We start from the raw sequence: 17,407 nt of genomic DNA on the forward strand, positions 1-17,407 counted from the left end.
ACAATAATATACATGATATAATATGATTATCTAAGGAAAAAATTGTGTAACTGGTATACCCCGTAACTGCACACACACTAGTATAAAGCTGCTTCACTTGCTAATATCACGGCGCGGAGTCCTTCTTTTTACTCGTCCGTGTTTGATCTTTATATTTTCTTTCATCAATATTCTCTTGGTGCAAGCCTTTTGGTTATTTTTCAGGTGCTGTTGGCGGGTTAGCTCACCATCCTCTTGTGGGTGTCGCAGTAGGAGAAAGTGAAAGCAGTACGACAGCTTTAAGACGTGGCCTGCTCGGAGCCATAACCAAGCCCCTAAGCGCCACGGCTGACTTAGTAGCGTACGCGGGTCACGGCTTGCTTACACAAACCGGTTGGGAGCCGGTGCTAAAGGTCAATATCATATCTAAACTCTTCACAATTTTTATTAATATATACGTCATAGATTATCTGTAATTTTAAAGAGTATTAATATTGTTAATTTAATGTACTGCATAGTCTGAGCTGGGAATTTTAGAGCACACATTAATATTTTCTACATCCAAAAAAAAAGATAGTCTGCGTTATTTATTATAAAATTTGAAAAGCATTTATTTACACGTATATGCGTGTAGCGGGTGTGCCAGCCGACATATCTAATGTGGAGGAACTTTATAATATTACTTGGATTATTTACACATATTACAATGTTGTTCGTTTTAGTTTCTGTATATCTTACCTGTGAAAAATTCCACTACACCTAAACTTACAGTACCCCGTGTACGAGAACATCATTACAAAGACATCTAAAGTTTTGGCATCACATATTAATACATAAATTGACACAATGACAGGAAGTACGGTCAGCAAGAAAAACTCATCAGAAGTGGTTTTAAATTTAAATCATGTAGACTATCAAAAATAGAATTTGACCTCCCATTAAATTTACGATAAAATTTTTTAAAAGCCTATTACGGTCACTTACTCAGCATGAAATCACAAAATGCAGCCAGATCCAGGTGGAGCTATTGAAAAAAAAAAAAACGTATTTGGCCAATATCTCGAAAACAATGCACTTTAGGGCAAAAATTATAAGAACCATTATTGTAGAAAATAAAATTTCGCATCTTTTATTTCCTGCTTACGATTTATGATTCATTTAATGAACTGGTTTTTCTATCCCGGCCGATAATGTAGATTTATATAAGCGGTTTGTTGCCTCGAATAGCCTCGTTTGCTGCCGGACAGCGTGACCGCAATGGCTGTGGTCGGAGGCGGAGCGCCGGGGTGGCGACGTGACTGCGTGCGCTGGACCTTCCGGCTTGCTGAGCTGATGACGCTCGCTGGCTTCGAGGTGCTACTCGACGATGTGCAACTGCATCTTTTGCTTACCAATAAGGTATATAAAACAAATAAATTGCTTTAGCCCTGCTATATCTATCTCTTTCACGCCTAAACCACAAATCGTATCGACATGAAACCACCACCATTCGATGCAAAATTAATCCTAGATGGTTTATGGTTATTTTTATTGTATTTGAAATAAGATGAATAAAATTTAATTTATTTCGCTTTTCTTTTAAAATACGCCATTATAAATGTGAATGTAAGTTTTTTTGTTACGCGATCACGCCCTAATCACTTGATCCGATTATGATGAAATATAATAAATATAAGACAAAAATTCTTGGAGGGGTTAAAATTGGAGGTGGGGTGAAAGTTTGTATGGAAATTCATCATTACCGTAGATGAAAACTTTGTATTTAGGCACTTGATAAGAAATAAATAAATACATCTTATGGCGTTTTTGAAATTACGATCGTTGTGGGGGTGAGTAAGGAATGAAAGTCAAAACAAAGATACGCTTTCATGCTTAACTCTAAATTAGATTTTGATTATTTTAGAAACAAAATTGTTCAAGACCTTGGAAAAAGACATAAGCTACCTTTTTGTTGTGGAAAAGGGCAAGAACGGGTTGAAAAAAAGTTAGAAAGTTCGCAGGGAAGTCTGTGTTTACTATTAATGAAACTGTTTACAATAACAAGAGATAGCAGTATCGTAAAGAGCGCCAACAGACGGAAGTCTAATGGTATCTGTAAAATTGTGAAACGGTAGTATTGCTTGGGTGGTCTCTAATATCTATAAAAATGTTTAACGCCCTTATAAATGTTGAGGCTTGTATAAATACAAATAAATAAAAGTATTATACAGGTTAGGAGTTTTTACATGCTATTGTTATTTCCATTTAATTATTATAAATATCCTTTATCATTATTATACTAAATGTTCGTTCTACATAATCTAGATATACGTACCAAATATGCGCTGAATTAGATTCTACAAAAGAGTACATTTACTTTCGACAATTAATAATACAAAACTACTCTGTACCCAAATAGATAGAAAATCCTGGGGTCTGAGAAAGATTATGAATAATAGAGCTCATACAGTCATATGAAATGCAAAATCTTTTAACACCTGCATACTTAGTGTTATAGGTATGGCAGTCAATGTCCGGCCTTAACGTAGGACATATCCAACAACTCGCAATCCGTCAACAAGTATGCATCCGTACATTCGTTGTAGTTCAGTGACAAAACTATCAGAGCTACACTCGCTTCTAGTTTTTTTTTATGACAATAAGGGACAACACGAGTTGTACGTTCAGCTGATGGTAAATGATTCGCCCTGCCCATTACAATACAGTGCTGCTCAGGATTATTGAAAAACCCAAAAATTCGTCACCTTGAGACATAAGATGATAAGTCTCATTTGCCCAGTAGTTTCACTAGCTACGACGCCCTTTAGACCGACACACAGTAATGCTTACTGTATATTACTGCTTCACGCCATAAATAAAAAGTTTGTAGCGCCGCTGTTGTACTCATAATTTATCCGGCATCCTGTGCAAAGAAGCCCACTGGTAAATACCACCCTTGTGCCTATTTTTTGTATGCCTCGGGGAAGCACAGGGCAAGTTGCTTGCTAACTCGTATCTATTTTGTAGCTCCATTCGCTTTTGGTTGATTGTTCTATGCATCGGTGCTCAGATAAGTGCCTGAATCTTTTGTTATCTCTTATAATGTTTTTAAGAAGAAGTATAGAAGATGAACTGATTGATAACTAATATTTTTATATTTGTCAATAGTTTTTAGTAATTGCGGAACCGGAGTCAGAACGTATTGTCGAAATGATAGACTTCAAGACATGCTCTATCACGCCCTACAATGGACATGTTATACAGGTAACGAATGCTTTCATATTGAAATTCAAAGTCGCTAGATTTTGTTAATGTTTCGAGAGCAAACAAGCGTACTGTTCACCTGTTGGTAAGTAATCACCGATGCCTATATTCACTTGAAACATCAGAGGAATGACCCGAGCGTTGCCGAGTTTTCGTCTACGTAGAAGAAAGGTGGATGGATGGACAATGCACAATGGACGAACGCTTCACAGCCAGATTGTGGAGTGGTGCTACTAAATGGTAATCGAAATTTACTAACCAACTGTTTTGGTTTGAGTAACAGCTTGCAGGTTCGGCCTCAGCAAGGATATTTATCAATTTAATTTTTATTCAAGTGAGAGTGTTGTTTACGTGTGGTTGAAATTTTAAATTAATAAAATGAGAAATAAGATAGTAAATGTAATAATCCTGAAATATTGCACGTTTAGGTGTATTTTAAAGTAAATATTTTGTTCCAGTTACAAGTAGCACAAAGGAAACCTTCGCGATTATCTGAAATAGCAGTGGACGAAGACAATGAGTATCAGGTAACTGAAAGATCGTACTAAAGGTGTTGGCGAAGACGATTATGGTTTACAGGTTTATTTATTTATTTATTTATTTGTAATAGACACACCAACAAGCTATTCTAAACTAAACAAAAATAAGCAAAATATAAAACGAACATTATGAACAGAATAGCTTTCTTACAGGTATGTACAGCTCTGTTGTATTATTAAAGATAATGTTAGTACAAAAAACGCAAAGTAATTTAAAGATTAATAAATGTTAAAAATACAAATTATTTGTTATGTTGAATATGAGTAAAGCGAACAGACCATATATATAATTAAAAACTATTATAAATAACACTGTTGCAAAGTCTTTTAAATTGTAGCACCGACATCCCAAACATATCCATGGAGTCAAAATTATTATTAAGGAGCTCATTAAATGATCTCCTCAGAGTGAAGACCAATATTAGTTCTCGGAATAGCAAGATGAAAGAATTCACGATTAATAAGCCTTGCACCGGGGCGGGGTATATTGAAATCAATTTGTCGTAATATTTCTGGGGCACTAACAATACCATTACATAATTTAAATAAAAATAGCAAATCTTGAATACGACGACGATTTTCGAGAGATTTTAATTTAAAAATATTTAGCCTGTGGCTGTATGGTAAACATGAACCGCTATGTTTTGTGTCTTTGTATACCAGAAATCGAGTAAAAGACCGTTGTATTTTTTCCAACCTATCAACATGAATTTTGTAAAAGGGGTCCCAAATCACACAAGCATATTCCAAATGCGACCGAACAAATGCATTGTATAAACACATGACAGAATTAATCTGTGTAAAATCTTTTGAAATACGCTTAATAAACCCAACCATTTTCGTCGCCTTTACAACAACTTCATCTATATGTGGTTTGAATGAAAGTCTAGTGTCAATTAAAATTCCTAGATCTCTGGCAGTATTTACTTCATTGATGGCAAGGTCATTAACAAAATATGTTGTGGATATTACATTTTTCTTCCACGTGATTTTAATATGAACACATTTATGAGCGTTGAGGATCATTTTGTTACTTCTGACCCTAAACTAACAGCGTAAAGATCTTCTTGTAACAACGCTCCATCATTATGCGACCTAATTAATCTGTACAACTTTAAATCATCAGCATACAGTACACAGTACAACACGTGGAGGTATAACCATTCGTGATGACTCTTTGAAACTTACCACTTAGGTATGACTTACCAAGATAATAGGGGGCTAGAGATACCGTAGTTGAAAAGCTTAGTCAGGAGTAGGTTATGGTCGACTTTATCAAACGCACTACTGAGATCCGTGTAAATGACATCCGTTTGAATACCACTGTCGACGCTTTAGGTTATTAACAAAACTCATAAGATTTGTCAGAGTAGATTTGCCACCAACAAAACCATGCTGAGTGTTAGAAATAATTCTTTCAAAGACTTTCGGAAATATAGATAATAGAGAAATGGGGCAATAATTAGAAACATCAGATTTATCTCCTTTCTTAAATATTGGTACGACATTAGCTAATTTCCACTTAGTGGGAAAAGAAGATGTTAATAAGGAATGTGAAAATATAATTTTTAGTGGAAGGGCTAGTTGTTTTGCACATTTTTTTATGAATATTGGTGGGATACCGTCTGGGCCAGCCCCCTTTGAAGGATCGAGAGACAAAAGGGTTTTAATAATCACGTGTTCATTGATATATATATATATATATATATATATATATATATATTACTCAAAGTGGAGTGCCCGTGAGCTGTATTTACACAATCATAAGAGACATTAATAGGGATACCTTGATAAAGGGAGGAGAAATAACCAGTGAATAGGTTTACTATATCTTCACCTGTGTCAGCCGTCAAATTATTGTAACTCATTTTGCTGGGAAGCGATGATGAAGAGCTCTTACGATTTTTGACAAATGACCAAAATCTACGAGGATTACCATGAATACCACTCTTAATATCCCTAATGTATTGTTTGTAACAAGTAGGCATTAGCTTATCAACTCGGTCTTTAAGAATTTTGTATTCAAACAGATCTCTTGGATTTTTATATTTTTTAAATCGTTTTCTTAATTTTTCCTTTTCGTTTAACATACGATTAAGGGGCTTAGAGAACCAGATGGGAAATTTATAATTCTTATGAATCGACTTAGGTACAGTCTTTTCTATAATATTCTGAATAGATTTGTAGAATTTATCCACCATCGTATTAGTGTTATCACAATTCTCCAGTTCAGTTTGCCAGTCTACTTTGTCTAATTCAGTAATTACGTAATCATAGTCTGCCTTTAGGAAGCTATAGGTAGCGAAAGGAACTGATTTTAGGTTCGAGTGGCAGACTATATCAAAATTTATAAGTAGAGGTGGGTGATGTATATCAATTTTTGATAAAGGTTCTTCTGGACAACTAACTTTACCCCCCTTAAAATTACAGAGAATTAGGTCAAGAATTCGATCGTTAAAGTTTTTAATGTGGTTAATTTGCATTAGATTATTTTCTGATAAGAAGTCTACAAAACTGTAACCTATGTTGCTATCATAGTTAGAAGGAATTAATTGCGGATATGTTTCGGAGTCGGTGCTCATAGACCATTTCAAAAAGCTAAGATTAAAGTCCCCAACTACAATAGTTTTATTATTAGAAGAGTTTAAAACATTAGAAACACTGTCGAGAAAGTTATCCAATTGTAGTAAAGTTAAGGGAGGCGGTAAATATACACCACAGATGTTGATAAATCTTGAATTTGTATCAGTTTTAACTTTCAATGTAATCCAAAGGTCCTCGTTGTCACTTTCCCAAGAAATTTGCCTATATGATGGTATTGATTTGGAAACTGCTATCAAAACCCCGCCGCCATCCTCACGATTTGATTGCGTTTTATTGCGGTCACGTCTGTATATATTGTAATAGGAATTCAATATCTCGCCATCAAAAATAGAATCGTTTAACCATGTTTCCATTGCAATAATCACGTCATATGTACATTCTAAGCTATTCAAATAGAGGTCGTCAAGCTTAGATCTTATTCCTCGAAAGTTTTGGTAGTAAATTGATATATTATTGAGTTTCAGGGTCCTACAATGCAAGTCCATACAAGTTAATTTAATTTGGATAAAGAATCCTCACAAGATATATGAACAATGGGTGACGTGTCGTTCTTTCTCACAAAAATTCTTCCGTTTCTTATCCAAACCCACTTAAAACCTCGCTCACGCGCGAGTATTCGGGTTTGCGAGTGGAGTTTCTTGTAGTATGGTGAGAGGTGTTCAGATATATAGATAGCCGATACCGGGCCCCCGTAGCCAATACTCTTGGAATTAAGTTTGTTTTCTTTATTATTTTTGTTGTAGTTCGCTACTGCAGCAATGACTAATCACGATGCTTAGTGCTGCTTAGTTTTAGTACTATACAACGAGGTCGGGTATTATTTGGGTCTATCTTTCTGACTCGAGATATTCCAACGATATCGGATTCTTTAAGCGGGCAGGAAACAACTTTAAAAATTTGTGTTGAGACGTTCACAAGATTTTCTGATTTACTTTCAGGTAAACCACAGATTTCAATATTGGTTTCTCGATTGTGTTGTTCTATTGTAGCGATACGAGTCGAAAGGTCAGTGACAGTCAGTTTTAGGATAGAATTTTCCTTATCTAGGGAAGAAACTGTGGCGTATGTCGACTTGAGTTCAGCTTTTAGAGTGTCGTATTCCTTTGCAAAAAGGATATTGATTCCTTTAAGTCTCGTAACTCTGAAAGCTCTCTCCTTAATTCCTCAAGTTCACTGCGCAGTATGTTTGAGATGGAATCCCGTACATCAATGTTAACTTGGCTATTGATGGCTTCAAGTACGGATTTCTCAATCCTCGGCAAAGGCTGAATGCTTTTAAGTGAACGCACGGGTGTGTTAGCGTTGTCTCCTTTGCGTTCAGACGAACGGCAAGAAGGGCATTTCCAGGACGCTTTATAATCTTTTGACTGCTTTTTAAAATTGTCCAGAGAAATATTTAAGCAGCTATAGTGGTATTTGAAACTACAATCTCCACAAGACATTAACTCTCTAGGAATAATATTTCCCTTGCACGCTTCACATTGATGACCCATTTGGAAATCAATAAATATTGTTATATATACCTTTAGTTTTTACAGGTGTGGCGCGTCAATCTTCAATGTCAAGTCCAATTTTGTAATGAGGGTAGATAAAAATTAAATAAAAACCTATGATCTTATTTTCACAGAATTAGTCAGAATATCACTATTTTTCACATCAATAACAATTGTTCAAGTAAAACAATACAGTTATTCCACTTTTATAACGTTTTTGTAGTAAATAAACCACTATTAACATAGAATAGACTTTAAAACTTCGGTAGCACAATAGCACGCATTTGCCAATAGAAGCCAAGAGGTTCATACCATATAGATCAACCATCGCATTGACGAGCCATATTGCCCAGTGGTTAGTGAACCTGCCTTGAGGGTCCGGATCCAAGGCCGGTAGGTGCTAACATTTATATGATGAATATGAATAGTTATTTCCGAGTCATGGATGTTTATATGTGTTCTTATATTTTTTAAGTGTCTATACCGTATTAAATATATCGTTATCTTACACAGGTTATGCCTAATTTGGAGCAACATAGCTTGTTTAAAAGTGTGTCAGTATTTAAAAAAAATGGCAGTTGTAGACACTATCGGCATAGAAGTTAATACTTAGAACTTTTAGTATAAAAATTTATATTTTATAATGTTTAAAATCACTTAAATTATTTATTTATAAAACTTATTTCAACGAATTATTAATCTAAACAAAAAAACCTATTTCAACAATGCACAGTATATACATATTGAACTTTTCACTAAATCCATTCAATTTCACTTAAAAGATATACACAGCACTAATGTTGCACAATATAGTTGCAGATATACTGCTATAAGCATTTCGGTGACGCGAACTACGAGATTTCCCGCATCCTAAAAGTGTCTTAGTATATTTATATACATATTTATTTATTTTAATTATTTATCTATCCAAAAATAATATTTGAAAACAAAATTTATGAACTGTTCGGGACTCGAACCCACGACCTCTGGCGTTCCGTGCCAGTGCTCTGCCAACTGAGCTAACCGTTCGAGTGACGTATCGTTATAGAATCTTGTATGCTTTGTTCAACTCTCAGGTTGTCGCTTCATCTGCAGGATCTACTTTATAGTTGATAACCTGCTCAACCCAAATTAGCATATTAGGAAATTCACTTGAGATGTCGCTCTTGTAAATCTAAACATTGTTTAGTTGTAAACTGCGACTGTAAAGTGTTAAACTAAGCATACAAAAGTTTATGACTATATGTCACTCGAACGGTTAGCTCAGTTGGCAGAGCAATGGAACAGTCGTGGGTTCGAGTCCCGCATCGTTCATAAAATTTTGTTTTCAAATTTTATTTGTGTATTAATCCTAGAAGTGAGGGATATCACTTTGAAAACATGAAAAAATATTTATTTATCGCATGCGCCAGTCATGAGCATGTCGGTGACCCGAACCCAATAGATTTTCCCATACCGCAATATGCCCAACGCGGCTAAAGAAGTTTTCACTCCAAAAATAGTCTTCCTTGTCATATTTTTTTAAAGCCAACGAAACGTCGTCTGGAGAAGCTTGCCAGAAGCAATTTGAAATGTGTTTGTTTTAGATAAGTGCGGCAGCGATGGCACGAGTGGCGCGGTTTACCGGTGCGGGTGTCGGCGCTGAGGGCGAAGTCCGGGTGCTCACGCTACAGACAGCGCTAGGGCTCTCACATGCCCTCCACGCCGCCCTAACTTCCGCCATACATCACAACAACGCCGCGCATTTTGCCTTACTATGATATCAGCTATTTAGTACATACGGGGACTGTGTTTTGTTGATAGTTTCACAATATAAATCTTAATATATATAAATTACGTGTCACGTTGTTTGTCCGCGATGGACTCCTAAACTAATGAACGCATTTTAATGGGGATTACTTCAGTGTTTAGTCCCAACTTGAGAGAGAGGATAGTTTTTATTTCGATTTGGGACCCATTTTTATTTTTATTTTCAATATTTGTTTTGCATGGACATATTGTCAGTGTTTGACAGTTGCACTGTGAAACAATTTCGTTATTACAAAAGGGAGCATTTTTTACGAAATAATTCTTGATGTTTTGAAATATTATTGGCAAATTCCTATAAAACAGTATTTTTTTTTATTATCTACAGAACAACGTCTGTCGGGTCAGCTAGTATTATATAAAATAAATTATAAATAACATCGTCTCTCAGAGGGGAAGGTTGATGTACGACCTCTATTGTCATACTTCTTTCATACAAGCTCTCGTATCCTAGGTCGGTATTAGCTATACAGTAAGTGCATTACAGTGTTTGTAATTAAATCAAAATTTCACACGCAAGATACACATTAAGCAGGGTTTTTAACTATTCGAGTATCCTCGGACCTAGTTGTACACTCGGATTCGGGTTTAAAGACATCCGAATTGTATATGGAATCAAAATAATATTTATCCCGCATAGAAGTGAATGAGAACGAACATTTTTTTATTTAATTAAAAATCTGATTGAAAAATTACTACCAAAAATACTAAAAGTAGATAACCTATTTGAAAAGCAATACAGCATAATCCAATCATAATAAATTAAAAGTATTCTCTCTTGTATGTTTTATTACTTATACAATTATAATATATATTACTTCTATGTTATATAAAACATATTAACTATTAGAACGTAGGCCGACCGTTCTACCTTCAATTCATGATATGTCTCCCTTTTGGTCGATTCTTTTTTTTATGAAAATAAGGGACAAGACGATCAACACGTTCAGCTGATGGTAATTGCCTTGTCCATTACAATGTAGTGCCGCTCGGGATTCTTACCCCCCCCCCCCCCAAAATTCTGAGCGGCACTACAATTCCGCTCGTCACCTTGAGATAAGATGTTAAGTCTCATTTGCCTAGTAATTTCACTAACAACGGCGCTTTTCAGACCGAAACACAATAATGCTTACACATTACAGCTTCACGGCAGAATATTTTTTGTAGCACCCATAATCTCGCCGGCATCCTGTGCAAAGGAGCCTCCCGCCATTCTTATTAGCGTCATCAAATTATATAGATTATTTTTCCACCGTTACAGTCATCAGTATAACAATGCTATCTTATATGCAAATAAGATCCTACAATAGTACGTATTATAATATATAGCATTATAAATAAAACTATCCGAGAGAATTCGCATCACGTGTCGTCCGAGTAGCGTCCGAGTGATAATCAAATAGTGAAAAAACCCGGCTTTAATTTTATGTTCGTAGTATTACAACTAACTAAAATTAAGAAAGGTCCGTTATAAGTAAATCGCAATATACAAAAATAAAGATCGACATATAAAAGACAAACTGTTTTTGATGATACCAAATATACTGTTCCTTCATACGCTGCGAAAAAATTTATGATTTAGGTATAATTAGTTGATAAAATGCTACATTCAAATATGTATTTAAATTATTAATGGCAGTCATTGATAAATGGCACTGCTTTTTTCCACATTGGAATAAATTATTTATAAAAATATTAATAAGAATGCCAGAACTGTTTGTAGTTTAAACGATTATAATTTAAAATTGTTTAATTATTACAAATCAAACGTATTAATATTGAGTTAAAATTTTATTTGTTCTCCTAATATTTTATATTGGTGTATCTCGGAAATAGCTTTAACGATTTTTATTATAGATATTTAATTTGAGATCGAAAAACCCGTTTTTTAGCCAGGCTTAATATATTTGTGAAAACGCGCTTACCAATAATTTACCCGTCGTCTTTCCAATGGTCACCGTTTCAGCAGAGTAGCAAACCATTTGACCCTTTACATTGTCTGCGCAAAACGGTCACCAGGTATGATAAATTAAAATTTCAGATTATATGAGTAATTTGAACTTATAAATATTAGACAGATCATTTACTGTAATTTCTTTTTATTTACATTTGTGTACTGTGGAAATTTTTACATTCCAGTGATGGTGTTTCGGAGTGAACGATATGTTTATATATACTTACAATAAAATTACTTACGCTTAAGCCGAATTATGTAAATAAATTTCATAATTAATATTACATGAATTAAGTTATTACTATAATGTTATTCATTAAAATTGTCTAAAATTTATAATTCCAATTATCTTTCTGTCGACTTAAATATATTTTGTTAAACTTAATCAATAAATAAAATAATATTTTATATATCACATAAATTAATTTACTATAAAATTGTTTACTTAAATTCATTAATACCTATTCATGATCATAATCCTCAATTTCTTCCTTCATAGAAATAATGAAATAATTGGTCAATATATTTAGGATAAGTTTAATTTGACAAATAACATATAATTTAACGAATTAGGTTATTTATCAAGGACTGGTGTATTATTAGTATAAATTTTATCATCATCATTATTAGCTCGTAAGGCGTCCACAGAAGCCTTCCCCAAAAGGTTTATAATAAAAATTCAAACGTCGTAAAACATTAATTTAAAACGTTTGAACTTTTATTAATAGTATTGACTCATTGTTCTGGTGCAATTTATAGTTATGGTATTATCAGTCTCACTGTCAAAATATGCAACGCTGCCAGAAGCAATTTCGTAAATTGCCATCTTTATAGATTTAATATACCTACAAAACCGAATCTCAATATCTTTTTGGGATATAGTGTGAAACAAAATTATTATTTGTTTTTTTTTTTATAATTTTGAAATTCCTACGTTTTTCAAAAAAAGCATACTATTTTATTTTTATTGTTTTATTATTATTACATACGACTAATCATACTTCAAAGAAAATCGTCCGATGAAGCCGTCTCCAGGGCAATTGTGCGGGTGAAACGCGGGTAGGTGAGATCGAACTGCGGACGCTCGGATTAGTTATTAGCTCGGGACACGATTTTGAAGGCTGACACAGTTTTATTTTAATTTGCGAGCAATGGTTCATAGTACCAATGCTGTGTTTTCTTAATATAATGTTTTTTAATATTTTTAAAATAAATACTTTTTTAACATATTTTAGGAATATGATTTTGATGAAATAATTTTATTTGTAAAATGTTTTTTTTATGTTTGTAAATAACAATTTATTAGATGTATCTTTTTGAAAAAAAATAGTTTTATATATCTGTCTCAGCCTTCATCTCGATTCGTTCGTAGTTTCATTTCGTTCTTGGACAATTTTATAAATGAATATTTTTCTTTACTTCAATTGATTAGTCTAAAGCACCCTCGTTTTTTTTTTTATAATTAAGGTCATTAATAGAAATTTCAATCCAACAAATCTAGGAACTGGAAGTACTTGCCCGTTTTATAATATGTAATTGGAATTCTTATTTATCATTAATTATATTACATTAAATCTTCATCATCATTTCAGTCGGAAAACGTCCACTTCTGGACAAAGGCCTTATTATATAATCATTGTAAAACTCTATTTGAATTTGTCTCTGCGAAATACCTTTTTGTATTTGTTGCTATGAAGAAATTCAATAATTGACTAAATAATGTTATTTATTTTAAGTAAATTATGAGAAGAAACTTGTGACATCCCTACGTGCTGCGGCCTACTCCATTCGGTGGCTTTTCGTGAAGGCGACGGCCCACTGTTAGTTTTTTTACACTGTGGAAAAACGCAACAAACTAACAACTATTGACGCTGTTGTAATTCCTCTAATGTTACAAGAGACAACCCTGGTGAACAAATACTGTGACTCGTATGTATTTTTTATTTTATTTTTGTATATAAGATAATCTGCTATACATACTGGAAAGATTACATAACTATATTATACAAATTTTGTATCTAATTATTCAATCTGACTGCCCTGCGCAAATAGTTCATTCCCATAATAGAAAGTTACCGTTGAGGGTAAGTTTAAAAAACCTAGAAATGAACATCAATCCACCGAATAGATGTATGTTGATAGTATGCTATGTGACGCTACATATCCAGATAATTATGATCACGGAATAGAAGATACTATGAGTGGAAGTGCCCGTAACCTTCCATAGAATAAGAACCAATGTTGATAAAACACGCACAATATAGGTAATCACAAAGAACACAATTTAATTGGCTTCAAATTATAAATGTTTCTTTGGCGATGTTTACGTGTGTGCAACCTAACACCTTTCTCGAAGAGTACACCTTTAATTTCACTTTTTAACGGTAGAGGGTGTGGTAATCAAATTACTTTCCAATAAGCGCATTTCAGAGTCTTTGAAATACTAGTAATATAAAGTAGCGGTAGAAGAGTTAAAGGAAACGAGTGAGTAATAATGTGTGCGTATCTATACTAATATTACAAAGAGGAAAAATTTGTTTGAAACAACCGATTTGAAAAATTATTTTAGTGTTATATGGAGCGTTGCACCAATGAAGAATGTTTCTAAATCTGGTTTTTTTCTTTCTTTTCAGAGCTTCCGCTGCGTGCGCTGCGTAAACGGTCCAAGTTTCGCAAAAATCATCTATGACAGAATTGTTGGATTTAAAAGTTCTAAAAAAAAAGTGTGCGACTACATATGTCTATCTTTTAAGGTTGGCTCACGATAACATTTTTTATGCTAACTAAATTTGTTCTAAATTAATGCATTATTTGCGAAAGTGTTTTTATAAACATGATATTAACCATTATCCAAATAAATACGATATTCATTACAAGTGTTTAAATGAAAACAAAATTTCCCTTTACATCATTTATTATCTTAGGAGATAACTATGTAAATGCAGCAAAATAATGGTCAAGTATGCGCGTGCATTTATGATGTGCAAGGCTGGCGGACATTCATTTATTTATTTATTTATTTGTCATTCATTTCTTGTCAGTCACGAGGGGGAGGGGCGGTGGCCCCAGTTAGCTCTGCGAGAACGGAACGGTTGTGCTGAGCGAACAACTTTTTTAATTTATTTTTTCCAAATCTTATGTAATATATATACATATAATGAAAATGGTCTTTGTTTGAGGCTCTTTCAAGCCTAAACCACTGATCGTATCGCCATGAAACTACCACTGTTCGATGCGAAATTATCCTAGATGGTTTATGGCTACTTATTTTTCCAATTCCAACGTTCCTTCCTTTTAAAATTCGCACAGCAAAGGGGGCGGGTACGGCTAGAATTATCGTATAATAGTTTAGATGAATAGGATTACTTTCAGCTTAGGTATTATTGTTAATTTCTTTATCTAAATAAAGGTCAGCTTCTGGTAAGAAACTCATGTGTACGTGTGATCTTAGTGTTCCGCACGACAGTAAATTAATCTTCGATAAACACATCGATTTAATTATTCAACGAGCGTCAAAAATGCTATGTTTTACTATGAGAAGGTCCTCAATTTACTCGCGCTACGGCTTTTAAAATACCTTACTGTGCCCTAGTAAGAAGTAATATTGTATATTGTTCCCAAGTGTGGAATCCTCACTACAACTTTATTGTAGAATAGAGGATAATAAAAAAAATCTTGTAGTTCCTATGCTATATTACTTGGTCAAAATCTGGTGCAATTGATTGTCCTATACTCATCACCAGTGGGAGGCTCCTTTGCATAGGATACCGGCTAGATTATGGGTACCACAACGGCGCCTATTTCTGCCGTGAAGAAGTAATGTGTAAGCATTACTGTGTTTCGCTCTGAAGGGCGCCGTAGCTAGTCAAATTACTGGGCAAATGAGACTTAACATCTTGTCTCAAGGTGACGAGCGCAGTTCTAGTGCCGCTCAGAATTTTTGGGGTTTCAAGAATCCTGAGCGGCACTGCATTGTAATGGGCAGAGCGTATCAATTACCATCAGCTGAACGTCCTGCTCGTCTTATCCCTGATTTTCATAAAAAAAACTCATAGAAAAAAATTACAATCAAAATACCTTCATTCCTATGCCGGTTTAATCACCGCTACCCATAGTATCCTTTCTTTATATGACGAGCGGGTAGCAACTTCAACTCTAGAGGTCGAGACTCATCGTTTGATGTTTTTATAAGGTGTCTGTGTGTATGGCTAAGCAATTGCTTAGCCAGGAGTTCTTCATGTTAAAATAAAATTATTTCACTTGGTTTTTATACGCCGCCCATATTCTCTTACAACACCAGAGCAATCACATGAGCGCTGCCGGCCTTTAAGGAAGGTGTACGCATTTGATTTGAAGGTACCCACATCGTATCGTCCAGGAAAAGATCATTCCACAGCTTTTTAGTACGTCGAAAAAAGTTAATTGAATTGAATTCCTTGTGGAGCACCGTTACACAACCAGATGGTGGGGATGATATCCTAATGAATAAATAATTTGAATCCAAATAAATAATTTTTAAACAATATTGTCCTTTACAACCTTCGATTTCAATGGATATCTATTACATCTGCGACATCTCCTAAGATATCGCAGTTTTAATATAACATTGCCGCAAAATAATGATCAAGTACTAAGGAGGAAGGGCGGTGGCCCTCGTCACAGCTCTGCGAAATGCGAGACCATGCCGCAGCCGCGGAGCCTATACGCGTGGTCGGCTCCCTACGGAACAGCTGTGCTCAGCGAATTTATAAATTTGTTTTACCAAAATATCATGGTATAATACTGTTTGGATGAAGAAGTTAGTCATAAGTTTAGTTTTTTTTTGTTAACCGACTTCAAAAAGGAGGAGGTTCTGAAGTCGATCGGTACTTTTTATGTATGTATACCGATTACGCTGAGATTTATGATTCGATTTACGTAATTCTTTAGTTTGATGCGGAATAGATGCCATTTGATCCCATAAAATTTTTACATAGTTCAGCCCAGTAGTTTTAATTTTATGAACATTTTTTATGAAAATGTTTGTCTACGTGGATGATATAACCGACCGAATAAAAAATCTGACTTCAAAATCTGAATAGTATAAAATAACAAAAAATTTAATTTAATACTCCTCTTATGCAATCCTTTACCTTTAATTTTAATAAAATACTATTCTTTGTATGCTAAATATTGATACCTTCGAAGTCGGTGCCAAGCCAAATGTAATAGTAGGTACCTACAATCGCCACTTTGACCCTCTCAAATATCTAAAATAGCTTCGTCTAAAACAAAACAAAACAACCCAAGTGGAGAGACAAGTGCCTCGAGACATCCTTAATTACACACATTTAGAATTACAGTAAGAAAGCTTTTTATAATGCCTTATTTTATATTGTTTAGCGCTTGGCACCAATTTCAAAGCTATGAATATATAGCACATACATACAGCTTTTTATTAATATTAAAGGTAAAGGTTTGCATAAGAGGTGTATCAATTAAATTTTTAGTTATTTTATATGTTTCAGTTTTTGAAGTTGTTTTTTTAAACGTATTTTTTTTAATTTCCTTATCTAAATAGATATAAGTACTTAATGTTTGATTTTGTAACTAGTAGGTATTTATTTTTGTTTAGGGTATTGTTTTTGATTTTGTAGTATTTTAAGGTAATTCCTTTTGGTGGATAGGCAATATCTTATTATTATTATTGCAGCTTTATTTCCACTTGACACTTTTTTATAAATCTATTGCGCTTTGTAGCGTCAAATTATAAACTTTTAAGCTACTATTTACATTACTACATTACTTAA

The 17,407-nt window shown here is 34.1% G+C and overlaps 1 protein-coding gene across 1 annotated transcript in view; it reads left to right on the forward strand.

The window, feature by feature from the left end:
• Positions 1–9,984, forward strand: part of LOC126978332 (uncharacterized) — a 109,550-nt gene extending 99,566 nt beyond the window's left edge. The window contains exons 85-89 of the mRNA XM_050827066.1: positions 205–392; positions 1,207–1,377; positions 3,127–3,222; positions 3,681–3,749; positions 9,445–9,984. Coding sequence (XP_050683023.1) covers positions 205–392; positions 1,207–1,377; positions 3,127–3,222; positions 3,681–3,749; positions 9,445–9,618 — 698 coding nt within the window. The 3' untranslated portion in view covers positions 9,619–9,984. The remainder of the gene's footprint in view (positions 1–204; positions 393–1,206; positions 1,378–3,126; positions 3,223–3,680; positions 3,750–9,444) is intronic.
• The last annotated feature ends 7,423 nt before the right edge of the window (positions 9,985–17,407 follow it).

The sequence above is a fragment of the Leptidea sinapis genome, chromosome Z, assembly GCF_905404315.1.
Source record: "Leptidea sinapis chromosome Z, ilLepSina1.1, whole genome shotgun sequence".
Taxonomy (NCBI): Eukaryota; Metazoa; Arthropoda; class Insecta; order Lepidoptera; family Pieridae; genus Leptidea; species Leptidea sinapis.